Genomic DNA, 18,438 nt, shown 5'->3' on the forward strand with positions numbered 1-18,438 from the left:
AAGCTTTGTACAGGGTGATAAGGATGGATCGATCTGCATTCTTCTACATGTTGCCCTCCAGTTGAACCAGCACCATTTGCTGAAAATGCTATCTTTTTTCCATTGGATGGTTTTGGCTCCTTTGTCAAAAATCAAGTGACCATAGGTGTGTGGGTTCATTTCTGGGTCTTCAATTCTATTCCATTGGTCTATCTGTCTGTCTCTGTACCAATACCATGCAGTTTTTATCACTATTGCTCTGTAATACTGCTTGAGTTCAGGGATAGTGATTCCCCCTGAAGTCCTTTTATTGTTGAGGATAGCTTTAGCTATCCTGGGTTTTTTGTTATTCCAGATGAATTTGCAAATTGTTCTGTCTAACTCTTTGAAGAATTGGATTGGTATTTTGATGGGGATTGCATTGAATCTGTAGATTGCTTTTGGTAAAATGGCCATTTTTACTATATTAATCCTGCCAATCCATGAGCATGGGAGATCTTTCCATCTTCTGAGGTCTTCTTCAATTTCTTTCCTCAGTGTCTTGAAGTTCTTATTGTACAGATCTTTTACTTGCTTGGTTAAAGTCACACCGAGGTACTTTATCTTATTTGGGTCTATTATGAAGGGTGTCGTTTCCCTAATTTCTTTTTTTTTTAAATTTTATTTTATTTTATTTTTTTTATTATTAACTTGAGTATTTCTTATATACATTTCGAGTGTTATTCCCTTTCCCAGTTTCCGGGCAAACATCCCCCTCCCCCCTCCCCTTTCTTATCGGTGTTCCCCTCCCCATACTCCCCCCATTGTCCCCCTCCCCCCAACAGTCTAGTTTACTGGGGGTTCAGTCTTAGCAGGACCCAGGGCTTCCCCTTCCACTGGTGCTCTTACTAGGATATTCATTGCTACCTATGAGGTCAGAGTCCAGGGTCAGTCCATGTATAGTCTTTAGGTAGTGGCTTAGTCCCTGGAAGCTCTGGTTGCTTGGCATTGTTGTACCTATGGGGTCTCGAGCCCCTTCAAGCTCTTCCAGTTCTTTCTCTGATTCCTTCAACGGGGGTCCTATTCTCAGTTCAGTGGTTTGCTGCTGGTATTCGCCTCTGTATTTGCTGTATTCTGGCTGTGTCTCTCAGGAGCGATCTACATCCGGCTCCTGTCGGTCTCCACTTCTTTGCTTCATCCATCTTGTCTAATTGGATGGCTGTATATGCATGGGCCACATGTGGGGCAGACTCTGAATGGGTGTTCCTTCTGTGTCTCTTTTAATCTTTGCCTCTCTTTTCCCTGCCAAGGGTATTCTTGTTCCCCTTTTAGAGAAGGAGTGAAGCATTCACATTTTGATCATCCGTCTTGAGTGTCATTTGTTCTAGGCATTTAGGGTAATTCAAGCATTTGGGCTAATAGCCACTTATCAGTGAGTGCATACCATGTATGTCTTTCGGTGTTTGGGTTAGCTCACTCAGGATGATATTTTCCAGTTCCAGCCATTTGCCTACGAATTTCATAAAGTCGTTGTTTTTGATAGCTGAGTAATATTCCATTGTGTAGATGTACCACATTTTCTGTATCCATTCCTCTGTTGAAGGGCATCTGGGTTCTTTCCAGCTTCTGGCTATTATAAATAAGGCTGCAATGAACATAGTGGAGCACGTGTCTTTTTCATATGTTGGGGCATCTTTTGGGTTTATGCCCAAGAGAGGTATAGCTGGATCCTCAGGCAGTTCAATGTCCAATTTTCTGAGGAACCTCCAGACTGATTTCCAGAATGGTTGTACCAGTTTGCAATCCCACCAACATTGGAGGAGTGTTCCTCTTTCTCCACATCCTCTCCAGCATCTGTTGTCCCCCGAGTTTTTGATCTTAGCCATTCTCACTGGTGTGAGGTGAAATCTCAGGGTTGTTTTGATTTGCATTTCCCTTATGACTAAAGATGTTGAACATTTCTTTAGGTGTTTCTCTGCCATTCGGCATTCCTCAGCTGTGAATTCTTTGTTTAGCTCTGAGCCCCATTTTTTAATAGGGTTATTTGTTTCCCTGTGCTCTAACTTCTTGAGTTCTTTGTATATTTTGGATATAAGGCCTCTATCTGTTGTAGGATTGGTAAAGATCTTTTCCCAATCTGTTGGTTGCCGTTTTGTCCTAACCACAGTGTCCTTTGCCTTACAGAAGCTTTGCAGTTTTATGAGATCCCATTTGTCGATTCTTGATCTTAGAGCATAAGCCATTGGTGTTTTGTTCAGGAAATTTTTTCCAGTGCCCATGTGTTCCAGATGCTTCCCTAGTTTTTCTTCTGTTAGTTTGAGTGTGTCTGCTTTGATGTGGAGGTCCTTGATCCACTTGGACTTAAGCTTTGTACAGGGTGATAAGGATGGATCGATCTGCATTCTTCTACATGTTGCCCTCCAGTTGAACCAGCACCATTTGCTGAAAATGCTATCTTTTTTCCATTGGATGGTTTTGGCTCCTTTGTCAAAAATCAAGTGACCATAGGTGTGTGGGTTCATTTCTGGGTCTTCAATTCTATTCCATTGGTCTATCTGTCTGTCTCTGTACCAATACCATGCAGTTTTTATCACTATTGCTCTGTAATACTGCTTGAGTTCAGGGATAGTGATTCCCCCTGAAGTCCTTTTATTGTTGAGGATAGCTTTAGCTATCCTGGGTTTTTTGTTATTCCAGATGAATTTGCAAATTGTTCTGTCTAACTCTTTGAAGAATTGTATTGGTATTTTGATGGGGATTGCATTGAATCTGTAGATTGCTTTTGGTAAAATGGCCATTTTTACTATATTAATCCTGCCAATCCATGAGCATGGGAGATCTTTCCATCTTCTGAGGTCTTCTTCAATTTCTTTCCTCAGTGTCTTGAATTTCTTATTGTACAGATCTTTTACTTGCTTGGTTAAAGTCACACCGAGGTACTTTATCTTATTTGGGTCTATTATGAAGGGTGTCGTTTCCCTAATTTCTTTTTTTTTTAAATTTTATTTTATTTTATTTTTTTTATTATTAACTTGAGTATTTCTTATATACATTTCGAGTGTTATTCCCTTTCCCAGTTTCCGGGCAAACATCCCCCTCCCCCCTCCCCTTTCTTATCGGTGTTCCCCTCCCCATACTCCCCCCATTGTCCCCCTCCCCCCAACAGTCTAGTTTACTGGGGGTTCAGTCTTAGCAGGACCCAGGGCTTCCCCTTCCACTGGTGCTCTTACTAGGATATCCATTTCTACCTATGAGGTCAGAGTCCAGGGTCAGTCCATGTATAGTCTTTAGGTAGTGGCTTAGTCCCTGGAAGCTCTGGTTGCTTGGCATTGTTGTACCTATGGGGTCTCGAGCCCCTTCAAGCTCTTCCAGTTCTTTCTCTGATTCCTTCAACGGGGGTCCTATTCTCAGTTCAGTGGTTTGCTGCTGGTATTCGCCTCTGTATTTGCTGTATTCTGGCTGTGTCTCTCAGGAGCGATCTACATCCGGCTCCTGTCGGTCTCCACTTCTTTGCTTCATCCATCTTGTCTAATTGGATGGCTGTATATGCATGGGCCACATGTGGGGCAGACTCTGAATGGGTGTTCCTTCTGTGTCTCTTTTAATCTTTGCCTCTCTTTTCCCTGCCAAGGGTATTCTTGTTCCCCTTTTAGAGAAGGAGTGAAGCATTCACATTTTGATCATCCGTCTTGAGTGTCATTTGTTCTAGGCATTTAGGGTAATTCAAGCATTTGGGCTAATAGCCACTTATCAGTGAGTGCATACCATGTATGTCTTTCGGTGTTTGGGTTAGCTCACTCAGGATGATATTTTCCAGTTCCAGCCATTTGCCTACGAATTTCATAAAGTCGTTGTTTTTGATAGCTGAGTAATATTCCATTGTGTAGATGTACCACATTTTCTGTATCCATTCCTCTGTTGAAGGGCATCTGGGTTCTTTCCAGCTTCTGGCTATTATAAATAAGGCTGCAATGAACATAGTGGAGCACGTGTCTTTTTCATATGTTGGGGCATCTTTTGGGTTTATGCCCAAGAGAGGTATAGCTGGATCCTCAGGCAGTTCAATGTCCAATTTTCTGAGGAACCTCCAGACTGATTTCCAGAATGGTTGTACCAGTTTGCAATCCCACCAACATTGGAGGAGTGTTCCTCTTTCTCCACATCCTCTCCAGCATCTGTTGTCCCCCGAGTTTTTGATCTTAGCCATTCTCACTGGTGTGAGGTGAAATCTCAGGGTTGTTTTGATTTGCATTTCCCTTATGACTAAAGATGTTGAACATTTCTTTAGGTGTTTCTCTGCCATTCGGCATTCCTCAGCTGTGAATTCTTTGTTTAGCTCTGAGCCCCATTTTTTAATAGGGTTATTTGTTTCCCTGTGCTCTAACTTCTTGAGTTCTTTGTATATTTTGGATATAAGGCCTCTATCTGTTGTAGGATTGGTAAAGATCTTTTCCCAATCTGTTGGTTGCCGTTTTGTCCTAACCACAGTGTCCTTTGCCTTACAGAAGCTTTGCAGTTTTATGAGATCCCATTTGTCGATTCTTGATCTTAGAGCGTAAGCCATTGGTGTTTTGTTCAGGAAATTTTTTCCAGTGCCCATGTGTTCCAGATGCTTCCCTAGTTTTTCTTCTGTTAGTTTGAGTGTGTCTGCTTTGATGTGGAGGACCTTGATCCACTTGAACTTAAGCTTTGTACAGGGTGATAAGGATGGATCGATCTGCATTCTTCTACATGTTGCCCTCCAGTTGAACCAGCACCATTTGCTGAAAATGCTATCTTTTTTCCATTGGATGGTTTTGGCTCCTTTGTCAAAAATCAAGTGACCATAGGTGTGTGGGTTCATTTCTGGGTCTTCAATTCTATTCCATTGGTCTATCTGTCTGTCTCTGTACCAATACCATGCAGTTTTTATCACTATTGCTCTGTAATACTGCTTGAGTTCAGGGATAGTGATTCCCCCTGAAGTCCTTTTATTGTTGAGGATAGCTTTAGCTATCCTGGGTTTTTTGTTATTCCAGATGAATTTGCAAATTGTTCTGTCTAACTCTTTGAAGAATTGGATTGGTATTTTGATGGGGATTGCATTGAATCTGTAGATTGCTTTTGGTAAAATGGCCATTTTTACTATATTAATCCTGCCAATCCATGAGCATGGGAGATCTTTCCATCTTCTGAGGTCTTTTTCAATTTCTTTCCTCAGTGTCTTGAAGTTCTTATTGTACAGATCTTTTACTTGCTTGGTTAAAGTCACACCGAGGTACTTTATATTATTTGGGTCTATTATGAAGGGTGTCGTTTCCCTAATTTCTTTCTCGGCTTGTTTCTCTTTTGTGTAGAGGAAGGCTACTGATTTATTTGAGTTAATTTTATACCCAGCCACTTTGCTGAAGTTGTTTATCAGCTTTAGTAGTTCTCTGGTGGAACTTTTGGATCACTTAAATATACTATCATGTCATCTGCAAATAGTGATATTTTGACATCTTCTTTTCTGATCTGTATCCCCTTGATCTCCTTTTCTTGTCTGATTGCTCTGGCTAGAACTTCAAGAACTATATTGAATAAGTAGGGAGAGAGTGGGCAGCCTTGTCTAGTCTCTGATTTTAGTGGGATTGCTTCAAGTTTCTCTCCATTTAGTTTAATGTTAGCAACTGGTTTGCTGTATATGGCTTTTATTATGTTTAGGTATGGGCCTTGAATTCCTATTCTTTCTAGAACTTTTATCATGAAGGGGTGTTGAATTTTGTCAAATGCTTTCTCTGCATCAAATGAAATGATCATGTGGTTATGTTCTTTCAGTTTGTTTATATGATGGATCATATTGATATTATTCCGTATATTAAACCATCCCTTCATGCCTGGGATGAAGTCTACTTGATCATGGTGGATGATTTTTTTGATGTGCTCTTGGATTCGGTTTGCCAGAATTTTATTGAGTATTTTTGCATCGACATTCATAAGGGAAATTGGTCTGAAGTTCTCTTTCTTTTTTGGGTCTTTGTGTGGTTTAGGTATAAGAGTAATTGTGGCTTCATAGAAGGAATTCAGTAGTGCTCCATCTGTTTCAATTTTGTGGAATTGTTTGGATAGTATTGGTATGAGGTATTCTATGAAGGTCTGATAGAATTCTGCACTAAACCCTTCTGGACCTGGGCTCTTTTTGTTTGGGAGACCTAAATGACTGCTTCTATTTCGTTAGGAGTTATGGGGTTGTTTAAATGGTTTATCTGTTCCTGATTTAACTTTGGTACCTAGTATCTCTCCAGGAAATTGTCCATTTCCTGCAGATTTTCAAGTTTTGTTCAATATAGGCTTTTGTAGTAGGATCTGATGATTTTTTGAATTTCCTCTGATTCTGTAGTTATGTCTCCCTTTTCATTTCTGATTTTGTTAATTTGGACACACTCTCTGTGTCCTCTCATTATTCTGGCTAAGGTTTTATCTATCTTTTTGATTTTCTCAAAGAACCACCTTTTGGTTCTGTTGATTCTTTCTATGGTCCTTTTTGTTTCTACTTGGTTGATTTCAGCTGTGAGTTTGATTACTTCCTGCCTTCTACTCCTCCTGGGTGTATTTGCTTCTTTTTGTTCTAGAGCTTTTAGGTGTGCTGTCAAGCTGGTGACATATGCTCTCTCCTGTTTCTTTCTGAAGGCACTCAGAGGTTTGAGTTTTCCTCTTAGCACAGCTTTCATTGTGTCCCATAAGTATGGGTATGTTGTACCTTCATTTTCATTAAATTCTAAAAAGTGTTTAATTTCTTTCTTTATTTCTTCCTTGACCAGGTTATCATTGAGTAGAGCATTTTTCAATTTCCACGTATATGTGGGCATTCTTTCCTTATTGTTATTGAATACCAATTTTAGGCTTTGATGGTCTGATAGGACACATGGGATTATTTCTATCTTTCTGTATCTGTTGAGGCCTGTTTTTTGACCAACTATATGGTCAATTTTGGAGAAAGTACCATGAGGAGCTGAGAAGAAGGTATATCCTTTTGCTTTAGGATAGAATGTTCTATAAATATCCGTTAAGTCCATTTGGTTCATGACTTCTCTTAGTCTGTCTACGTCTCTGTTTAATTTCTGTCTCCATGATCTGTCCATTGATGAGAGTGGGGTGTTGAAATCTCCTACTATTATTGTGTGAGGAGCAATGTGTGTTTTGTCCTTTAGTAAGGTTTCTTTTACGTATGTTGGTGCCCTTGTATGTGGAGCATAGAAATTTAGGATTGAGAGTTCATCTTGGTGGATTTTTCCTTTCATGAATATGAAGTGTCCTTCCTCATCTTTTTTGAAGATTTTTAGTTGAAAATTCATTTTATTCGATATTAGAATGGTTACTCCATCTTGCTTCTTGTGATCATTTGCTTGGAAAGTTGTTTTCCAGCCTTTCACTCTGAGGGAGTGTTTGTCTTTGTCTCTGAGGTGTGTTTCCTGTAGGCAGCAGAATGCAGGGTCTTCGTTGTGTATCCAGTTTGTTAATCTATGTCTTTTTATTGGGGAGTTGAGGCCATTGATATTGAGAGATATTAAGGAATAGTGATTATTGCTTCTCATTATATTCATATTTGGATGTGAGGTTATGTTTGTGTGCTTTCATTCTCTTTGTTTTGTTGCCAAGACGATTAGTTTCTTGCTTCTTCTAGGGTATAGCTTGCCGCCTTATGTTGGGCTTTACCATTTATTATCCTTTGTAGTGCTGGATTTGTAGAAAGATATTGTGTAAATTTGGTTTTGTCATGGAATATCTTGGTTTCTCCATCAATGTTAATTGAGAGTTTTGCTGGATACAGTAACCTGGGCTGGCATTTGTGTTCTTTTAGGGTCTGTATGACATCAGTCCAGGATCTTCTGGCCTTCATAGTTTCTGGCGAGAAGTCTGGTGTGATTCTGATAGGTCTGCCTTTATATGTTACTTGACCTTTTTCCCTTACTGCTTTTAATATTCTTTCTTTATTTTGTGCGTTTGGTGTTTTGACAATTATGTGACGGGAGGTGTTTCTTTTCTGGTCCAATCTATTTGGAGTTCTGTAGGCTTCTTGTATGTCTATGGGTATCTCTTTTTTTAGGTTAGGGAAGTTTTCTTCTATGATTTTGTTGAAGATATTTACTGGTCCTTTGAGCTGGGAGTCTTCACTCTCTTCTATACCTATTATCCTTAGGTTGGATCTTCTCATTGATTCCTGGATTTCCTGTATGTTTTGGACCAGTAGCTTTTTCCGCTTTACATTATCTTTGACAGTTGAGTCAATGATTTCTATGGAATCTTCTGCTCCTGAGATTCTCTCTTCCATCTCTTGTATTCTGTTGGTGAAGCTTGTATCTACAGCTCCTTGTCTCTTCTTTTGGTTTTCTATATCCAGGGTTGTTTCCATGTGTTCCTTCTTGATTGCTTCTATTTCCATTTTTAATTCCTTCATCTGTTTGATTGTGTTTTCCTGGAATTCTTTCAGGGATTTTTATGTCTCCTCTTTATGGGCTTCTACTTGTTTATTTATGTTTTCCTGGAATTCTTTCAGGCATTTTTGCGATTCCTCTGTGTAGGCTTCTACTTGTTCTCTAAGGGAGTTCTTCACGTCTTTCTTGAAGTCCTCCAGCATCATGATCAAAAATGATTTTGAAACTTGATCTTGCTTTTCTGGTGTGTTTGGATATTCCATGTTTGTTTTGATGGGAGAATTGGGCTCCGATGGTGCCATGTAGTCTTGGTTTCTGTTGCTTGTGTTCCTGCGCTTGCCTCTCGCCATCAGATTATCTCTAGTGTTACTTTGTTCTGCTATTTCTGACAGTGGCTAGACTGTCCTATAAGCCTGTGTGTCAGGAGTGCTGTAGACCTGTTTTCCTCTCTTTCAGTCAGTTATGGGGACAGAGTGTTCTGCTTTCGGGTGTGTAGTTTTTCCTCTCTACAGGTCTTCAGGTGTTCCTGTGGGCCTGTGTCTTGAGTTCACCAGGCAGGTCACTTGCAGCAGACAATTTGGTCTTACCTCTGGTCCCGAGGCTCAAGTTCGCTCTCGGGGTGCTGCCCACGGGCTCTCTGTGGCGGCAGCAACCAGGAAGACCTGTGCCGCCCCTTCCGGGAGCTTCAGTGCACCAGGGTTCCAGATGGTCTTTGGCTTTTTCCTCTGGCGTCTGAGATGTGTGTGCAGAGAGCAGTCTCTTCTGGTTTCCCAGGCTTGTCTGCCTCTCTGAAGGTTTAGCTCTCCCTCCCACGGGATTTGGGTGCAGAGAACTGTTTATCCGGTCTGTTTCCTTCAGGTTCCGGCGGTGTCTCCGACTTGAAGTTCTTATTGTACAGATCTTTTACTTGTTTGGTTAAAATCAGATTGAGGTATTTTACATTACTTCCGACTATTGTGAAGGGTGTTGTTTCTCTAATTTCTTTCTTGGCTTGTTTCTCTTTTGTGTAGAGGAAGACTGCTGATTTATTTGAGTTAATTTTATACCCAGCCAATTTTCTGAAGTTGTTTATCAGCTTTAGTAGTTCTCTGGTGGAACTGTTGGGATCACTTAAATATACTATCATATCATGTGCAAATAGTGATATTTTGACTTCTTTTCCAATCTGTATCCCCTTGATCTCCTTTTGCTGTCTGATTGGTCTGGCTAGAACTTCAAGAACTATATTGAATAAGTAGGGAGAGAGTGGGCAGCCTTGTCTAGTCCCTGATTTTAGTGGGATTGCTTCAAGTTTCTCTCCATTTAGTTTAATGTTAGCTACTGGTTTGCTGTATATGGCCTTTACTATGTTTAGGTATGGGCCTTGAATTCCTATTCTTTCCAGGACTTTTATCATGAAGGGGTGTTGAATATTGTCAAATGCTTTCTCAGCATCTAATGAAATGGTCATGTGGTTCTGTTCTTTCAGTTTGTTTATATAATGGATCACGTTGATGGTTTTCCGTATATTAAACCATCCCTGCATGCCTGGGATGAAGCCTACTTGATCATGGTGGATGATTTTTTTGATGTGCTCTTGGATTCAGTTTGCCAGAATTTTATTGAGTATTTTTGCGTCAATATTCATAAGGGAAATTGGTCTAAAGTTCTTTTTCTTTGTTGGGTCTTTGTGTGGTTTAGGTAAAAGAGCAATTGTGGCTTCATAGAAGGAATTCGGTAGTGCTCCATGTGTTTCAATGTTGTGGAATAGATAGTATTGGTATGAGCCCTTCTCTGAAGATCTGATAGAATTCTGCACTGAGCCCATCTGAGACTGGGCTCTTTCTGGTTGGGAGAACTTTAATGATTGCTTCTATTTTGTTAGGAGGTATGGCGTTAAATGGTTCATCTGTTCCTGATTTAAGTTTGGTACCTTGTATCTGACTGGGAAATTGTGCATTTCCTACAGATTTCCAAGTTTTGTTGAATATAGGCTTTTGTAGTAGGATCTGATGATTTTTTGAATTTCCTCTGATTCTGTAGTATGTCTCCCTTTTCATTTCTGATTTTCTTAATTTGGACACACTCTCTGTTTCCTCTTATTAGTCTGGCTAAGTGTTTATCTATCTTGTTAATTTTCTCAAAGAACCAATTTTTGGTTCTGTTGATTCTTTCTATGGTCCTTTTTTGTTTCTACTTTGAAACTTTTTTAACTTTTCTACTGTGAAGATTTAGCTCTCCCTCCCACGGGATTTTGGTGCAGGAAACTTTTGATCCAATCCCTTCAGGTTCCGGTGGTGTCTTGGGTGCAGGGGACCTGCAGCTCCAGTGTCCCTATCCACTGGATCCCAGAGGCCATATAAAGTTTCCTCTTGGGCTAGCAATGTGGGCAGGGGTGGGCAGTATTGTTGGTCCCTTCCGCTCTGCAGTCTCAGGAGTGCCCACCTGTCAGGGCGGTGAGCTCTCTCTCCCATGAGGTTTGGGTGCTGATGTCCTTGTTTTTAATGGCAGAAGAGTATTTCTTTATGTAAATAAACCACATTTTCTTTATCCATTCTTTAGCTTATGGACTTCTGGGTTGCTTCAAGTTTCTGGATATTGTGAATAAGAATGCTGTGAACATAATTGAGCAAGTGTCCTTGTGGGGTGGTGGAGCATCTTTTGTGTATGTGTCCAGGCATGGTACAGCTGTGTCTCGAAGTAGAACTATTACCAATTTTCTTCCAGAGTGGTTGTTGAAATTTGCACTCTCACCAGAAGTGTAGGAGTGTTCCACTTGCTCCACAACCTTGCCAGCATGTGCCCTGTCTTGAAGTTTTCACCATAGCCATTCTAATGTGTATAAGGTGGAATCTCAGGTTTGTTTTGATTTGCATTTCCCTGATGACTAGCAATGACTAATGAAGGATATTGAACATTTCTTTAGGTTCTTCCCAGCCAAATGAGTTTCCTGCTTTGAGAATTCTCTGTTTTGCTCTATACCCCGTATTTTAAGGTTATTTTGTTTGTTGGTGTCTAACTTCCTGAGTTCTTTATGTATTTTGGATATTAGTCCTCTGTCAGATATGGGGTTGGTTAGACTTTTTTCCCAATCTACAGGCTGTTATTCTGTCCTAATGATAGTGTCCATTGACTTACAAAAGCTGTTCAGTTTTATGAGATCCCATGTATTAATTGTTGCCCTTAGTGCCTGAGTCACTGACATTCTGTACTGCACTGACATTGTCTCCTGTACTGATGAGTTCAGGGCTATTTCTCACTTTCTGTTTTGTTAGATTTAGTGTATCTAGTTTCGAGTTGAGAATTTTGATAATTTGTACTTGAGTTTTGTTCAGGGTGATAAATATGGATCTCTTTGCATTCTTCTACATGCAGACATCCAGTTAGTCCACCACCATTTCTTGAAGATGCTCTTTCTTTTCCATTGTGTGACTTTGTCTTCCTTGTCAAAAAATCAAATATCTGCGGGTATGTGTGTTTATTCTTGGGTTTTTGATTACATTCCATCACTCAACTTCTTTGTTTCTATACCAATACCATGCAGTTTATATTATTATTGCTCTGTAGTACAGCTTAAAGTTAGAGATAATGATACCTCTAGAAGTTCTTTTGTTGTTCAGGATTGTATTAACCATCCTTGGCTTTTTGTTTTTCATATAAAGTTGAGAATTGATCTTTCAAGACCTGAATAGATTTGTGCTGAAATTTTGATGGGAATTACATGAAATGGGCAGATTGCTTTTGGTAAGATAGCCATTTTCACTATGTTAATCCTGCAGATTCATGAGCATGGGAGATCTGTTTATCTTCTGATACCTCTCTCAATTTCTTTCTTTGGTGACTTGAAGTTCTTGTCATATATGTCTTTCATCTGCTTGTTTAGAGTTACACCAAAGTATTTTATTTTATTTGTAGGTACTGTGAAGGGTATTGTCTCTCAAACTTCTTTCTCAGCCTGTTTAATCACTCATATAAAGTAGGGCTACTGATTTCTTTGAGTTATTGAGTTACTCTTTTATCTAGACACTTTGCTGAAGGTGTTTACCAACTGTATAAGTTTTTACAGTACAGTACTTTACATTCTTTTCCAATCCGTGTTCCCTTCAACTCCTTTACCTGTTTGATTGTATTTATCTGTAATTTTTATGGGATTTATTCATCTCTTCTTTAAAGGCCTTTATTATCTTTATAAGATTGGATTTAAGATTATCCTCTTGTGATTCAGCTTCATTAGGTATATCCAGGGTTTCTTGTAGTAAAATAGCTGGGCTTTGGTGGTACCATATTGCCCTGGGTTTTGTTGATTGCATTTTTTTCTCTTTTTTTCCGGAGCTGGGGACTGAACCCAGGGCCTTGCGCTTGCTAGGCAAGCGCTCTCCCGCTGAGCTAAATCCCCAACCCTGTTGATTACATCCTTATGCTGTCCTTTAGTCATCTGGTTTTCTCTTGTGTTAGCTGTACATCAGAACCTCTTAGAAAGGTGTATGGAGCCATGGGGCCTACAATGGAAGTCAGGGTACCTGACTCTGCTGTTAGACCCCACTGGCAAGGGACTGTTCAGGCCATGTTCCAAGGTGGTAGTTCTTGGATCTTTGCATGCCTCAAAGAGGAAGCAGGATGTTCTTGGGGTCCCACAAGTCTCTTCTTGACTATAGGGCAAGTCCAGAGCTACACAACGGAGTTCAGTGTATCATGCATAATTCGCCTTTGTTGCCTGTCTTCTGAGCAGACCTAACTGGTTAGTCTTTTGGCCCACAGGGAAGAAGGACTCCCTCAGAGGTCTCAAAAAGCTCCTCTGGACTGAAGAGTGTGTCCAGAGCTAGGCACTGGAGTTCAGGGTACCACACAGAACTCTCTTCTGTAGGGTGTGTTCTGTGTAGAGCCAATTGGCAACAACCTCATATTCCGCTAATTCTTGGTTTATATTAGATGATGCACCTGTATCAATGCTCTATTCACTTTAAAAATAGTAGGTTTTGGGACAATGTCACCATATTCCAACCTAATGACCCACCGACTAAATATTTCATGTACTGGAATGAGAGTAGGTGTGGTCCATCTGGCTATAAGTGTTTTAAATAAATGTGCTTTCCACATGTTGAAAATGTCAAGTCCTATTTAATTTGTTATTTTTAAAATATTCTCTGAATATCTAATTCCTTCCGTTCTCATTATCATGTTTACCTGTTCCTCTGAAGCCTCTTCCTACTTGGAAGCAATTATGGCTCCTTCAATCAGTATGGATATGGGAACTATTTATTGGAACACGAGCAACTTATGAGCAGCTGCATCACTGAAGAAAGTGGAACTCTCCCCAAGTACTGTAACTTTCCCCATAATACTCTGTCATAATGCAATGACTACTTGCATCAATTTTCTCTAAGGAGTTTGACATTCTAAGTTTAAGCAGTACATTTTTTTCAGATTCTAGGGAGGATCCCTCTAACATGTCACAACATATAAGAGAAAATTAAAATCTGTAACATGCACAAGAGGCTAACTGTCATACCACTGTTTGGGTATATGGATGCAGCTGGCATGCTGGCCCAGAATAGGCAGAGCGAAGGATGGAACAAGAACTCCACAGTCAATGTTTTCCTTTGGGCTGTAGGACACAGCCATATACCAGAATAAAAGAGGAACAATGGGGTCTGCGACAAATGCCATGTACTTCATTCTCCTCACTTAGTAACCAGGTACCACCAGTGTAGTGCCTGGAGATGATATCAGGAACAGGGATCTATGGTATATGGTTCCCCTTGAGGAGTCTGCATGCCAGGCAGGAAAGTTGAAGGTGAGACCAAGTTGAACAGGCTCTGGTTCAATTGGGAGTGAGCACTGAGAAACAGGACTGGGGGAATAGAAAATCCTTCTTTAGTACTCTTAGGCACAGCTCTTTTAGGTGATCTTTAAGGAAGTAGCTGTCAGAGATGATCTTTGCTTGTTCATATTGCTTTATTGGGGGTAGAGTTTGGGTATGTACACTTTTGGAGTGAAATGGAGATTTATATTCCTCTTAGGGGACTGAAATGAGGATACTCAGGAGAGGAAGATCATTGGCTGGTCTCAAGGCTGTCTAGATCTCTCATTATCTGTTCTAACATCTTTAAGAAAAGTTTCACCATGACATAAGTCAGTGCATTCACTGAAACCTATATTACTTAGTTCTTCTAGTCTTCCCTGAGCTCTGCAGGACTCCAGGATTGATGCTATTGGACATGTCCTTGTTTCATTCAAAGACAAAGACAAGTAGGAAGCAACTCTGCTGTGACTTTTCTCAAATCTCTGAGATTTCTGGGGTTTGAGCTCACTCAACCTTACAAGTTCTTATTCCTGTCTGGTAGCTTGGTCCCACAAAACCTGACGCTCACCATGTTGGATGATTTTCATTCATTATAATAAATTCTCCAAGAATTCAGTCTTCTCTGCTTGACCCATATTAAGCTATTCTTTGGAACTGCCTTGGGGGGAGCCCATGTCTTTCATTAGGCTCCAGTACTTTAAAGTTGGACTGCTTCTCAACACAACCACTTTGTGGACCAAGCTTCTAGCATGTGAAACAATGGAGAACATCATTTTGAAGGCCTAGCACATGGACCACACAAGAAGAAAAGGGCAGCTGTTTCAGACAGGTTGCTCAGGATGGCATTGTTGCTGATAGAACTTGAAGAGAAAGAGGATATGGGAACAACATGGGGCTCATTTCACTGTGAAATAAGTGAGGAATGGAACAGCAAGAGAACTGATGGAGTCAGGTCAGGTCAGGTCAGGTCAGGTAGTGCTGTGTAGACCATGGAAGAATTTTATTTTAGTTTTGTAAACATGGGTACACTGCAGAGCTTAGGGAAGACTAGCAGAACTAAGTAATATAGGTTTCAGTGAATGCACTGACTTATGTCATGGTGAAACTTTTCTTAAAGATGTTAGAAGAGATGTAGGGAAACCAGCAAGGCATTTTCAGAAGAAGATACCTACCATTTTAATGTAACCTTAACTATAACTTTTAAAATATGCTTATTTATGAGTCCTATGTATGTATGTATGTATGTGTGTATGTATGTATGCTTAAATGTGTGAATATATTTCAAACTGGGTGCACATAAATGTTTGTGAGGCAGAGACCAGAGGAGGGCACCATGTGCCTTCTATCACTCTGCCTATTCTTTTGAATCAGGGTCCCTCCCTGAACCTGGGTCTGAAAATCAGTAAGTCCCAGAAATCTTCTATCTTAACCATCCAATACTGTAATCTATGGTCAGAGGCACATATAAATCCCCTGACTTGTTATATAGGTGGTGGAATCCAAACTTTGGTCTTCATGGCTGTGCAGCAAGTCTTTTTAACTGCTGAGTCCCAACTATTACATTTAAAAATGTGTACCATCTATCTGTCTGTCTGTCTGTCTATCTATCTATCATCTATCATTTATCTATGTGTCAATATATATTTGTCTATCATCTATTAATTATCTCTCTAGTTCTGCTATTTTATCATCTAAATATTTATTCATCTATTCATCTGTCATCTCTCCCTCTCTCCCTCTCTTTTATCTGTCATCATAATTGTGTTTATAAGCATGTGCCTTAATGTGTAAGTGCACAAATGCATACCTGGTTTCTGAAGAAGCCAAAAGTGAACATCAAATCCCACGAATCTGGCATTACAATCACTAGCTATGTGACATAGGAGACAGACTAAGTTCAGGTGCCTTGCATTATCACAAGTGCCCCAGCCACTGAGTCACATTTCCAGCCACAACTATACCTTTTGAGGAAAGACATTGTTGAAGTTGGTCATCACCCAAAAGAGCACAGTTCAGTGTATCTTCTTAATGAGTATAGGCTTATCATTCAGGTGCAGATCAGTTATCATCAAGATTGGATTCTGTCTTACACCCTTGTAGTCACTACCTTCCCACCATTCCAATAAGTGCGTGGACTGTCTTGTGTTTGAATTTCATCTTGATGCAGAAAATGTAAACAAAACCTGCTTCCATGTTAACATTTATTCAGCAAGTTTCTTTCATATCATTGATCTGAGATGTTGACTGTACATTGTTGCAAAAGATTTAATGGAGTGACCCATCTGAAACCTTAAATACATCTAAATCCAACATGTGTATAGTTTTGTTTTTCATAGAATTATTCTCTAAACAACCCAAGTGCTGACCATTTCCATAGCATCTGAATTCAATTAACTAGATGGAAATCTAGAGTGAGCTAAATGTTACAAGAGGATAAAGGTGGGTTATTTGCAAACATGCACCATTCTATTCAAGGGCTTTCAACACTGGAAGGTTTTGATATTCCTGGTACCAATTCCCTAGAGATGCCCAGAGATGGTTGTACTGCCGTGTAGTTTCCCAACAGTCTGTAATGTAGACAGTCAGGCCCAACACCAGGGATCATCCATTTTCTTCCCAAGTAACCCAGTGGGTGGGGCAGGGCCATTCCCTTTGACTGTTTTCAGGAGGCATTGATTAGGTTGATGCTGGGTCACAGGAAGGATGATTTCTAGATGAGATGACAGGAACTTCTGGGTAGAGTGAAGGGCATGGGCTTGGACATATATGTGTATCTACACCCATATCTATGTCTATGTCTATGTCTATGTCTATGTCTATGTCTATGTCTATGTCTATGTCTATGTCTATGTCTATATCTATATCTATATATCTATACTTATACATATCTATCTATCTATCTATCTATCTATCTATCTATCTATCTATCTATATGTATATTTTTGGGGATAGGGTCATATGTGACCCAGGCTGGCCTCCAACTAGATTTGTATCCAAAGATGATTACTGATTATCTGGCTTCTACCTCCCCAGTGCCAGGATTTTAAGTATATGCTGCCCTTGATCCTGTGCTCTGGGATACTGGTGCACTTATTAGGTCCTCAGAAGGGGAAGGGTGGCCATGGCAACTGGTGGCTATTTACCAATATGTTCCTAAGTGGTTTAAGAGTTTGACATCAACTTTTGTGCTGGCTAATCACAACCGTATTACCCTTATGCTTGGCAGCTTCAAGAAAAACACGGAGATGTGTTCACAGTATACTTTGGACCTAGGCCTGTGGTCATGCTGTGTGGGACACAGACCATAAGGGAGGCTCTGGTGGACCATGCTGAGGCTTTCTCTGGCCGGGGAATAATTGCTGTGCTTCAGCCAATTATGCAGGAATACGGTGAGATATGGGACAAGTGTGGAGTGGAGGAAGTGGGCCAATGAAGTGAGCTTGAAAGATGAGGCCCAACCTCTGCGGAAAGACCCAGGATTCTGAACTTCCTGTGTAACCTACCCACCTATGCTTCTCCTCCCTTCTTAGGTGTGTCCTTTGTTAATGAAGAAAGGTGGAAGATCCTTCGGCGATTATTTGTAGCCACCATGAGAGACTTTGGGATAGGAAAGCAGAGTGTGGAGGATCAGATAAAGGAGGAGGCCAAATGTTTAGTGGAGGAACTGAAGAATCATCAGGGTAAGACTCAGAGAATGGGCATAAGGGAAGACATGAGTGCCCAAAGACAGAGAGTCACACACTCAAAGTTAGAAACACACCCCCCCACAAGCACACAAAAACATACAAACACAACACACAGTGTGGAGAGGATGAGATATGCACAGAGTTGGTGAGAGTGGGAAAAATACCAGGGCAGGGAAAGAAATATGATGTCTATTGTGTTCAAAATAGACTCAAATCATTTCCTGACCATGGTAATCTCTTCTATTCAGGAATATCAATTTTTGAATTAATTTTACTTGCCAAGAAGGAATGATTGGCACATACTTGTCATCTTAGAACACAGAAAGCTGTGATTAGGCTGATGAACATCAGGGAGCACAGAGGCTGATGGGAGTTTTAGTTTGATACAACTTGGAGGCACTACTGGGTCCTTCATAATTCACTCTAACAAGGGCATCTCAGTGACATGGACCTTGGTTTGCAACTCTACTTCTCTATAGCAGGCATTTGTTGAGATGATTTCAATGCAGAGGCAGGAGTGGAAGAAAGGTGCAGAGAGTGGGAAGAATGGCTGGAGAGAGACGTCATAGAGATCAAGGATCCAAAGGAAGATGAGTTATAAGGCTGAGAGTGAAACTGA

The 18,438-nt window shown here is 40.4% G+C and overlaps 1 protein-coding gene across 2 annotated transcripts in view; it reads left to right on the forward strand.

Moving 5' to 3' along the window:
* Positions 1-18,438, forward strand: part of Cyp2b3 (cytochrome P450, family 2, subfamily b, polypeptide 3) — a 79,385-nt gene that overhangs the window by 15,220 nt on the left and 45,727 nt on the right. For both annotated transcript variants that reach the window (XM_039102697.2, NM_173294.3), the window contains exons 2-3: positions 17,360-17,522; positions 17,664-17,813. In XM_039102697.2, the coding sequence (XP_038958625.1) occupies positions 17,360-17,522; positions 17,664-17,813 (313 nt within the window). The remainder of the gene's footprint in view (positions 1-17,359; positions 17,523-17,663; positions 17,814-18,438) is intronic.

The sequence above is a fragment of the Rattus norvegicus genome, chromosome 1, assembly GCF_036323735.1.
Source record: "Rattus norvegicus strain BN/NHsdMcwi chromosome 1, GRCr8, whole genome shotgun sequence".
Classification (NCBI taxonomy): Eukaryota; Metazoa; Chordata; class Mammalia; order Rodentia; family Muridae; genus Rattus; species Rattus norvegicus.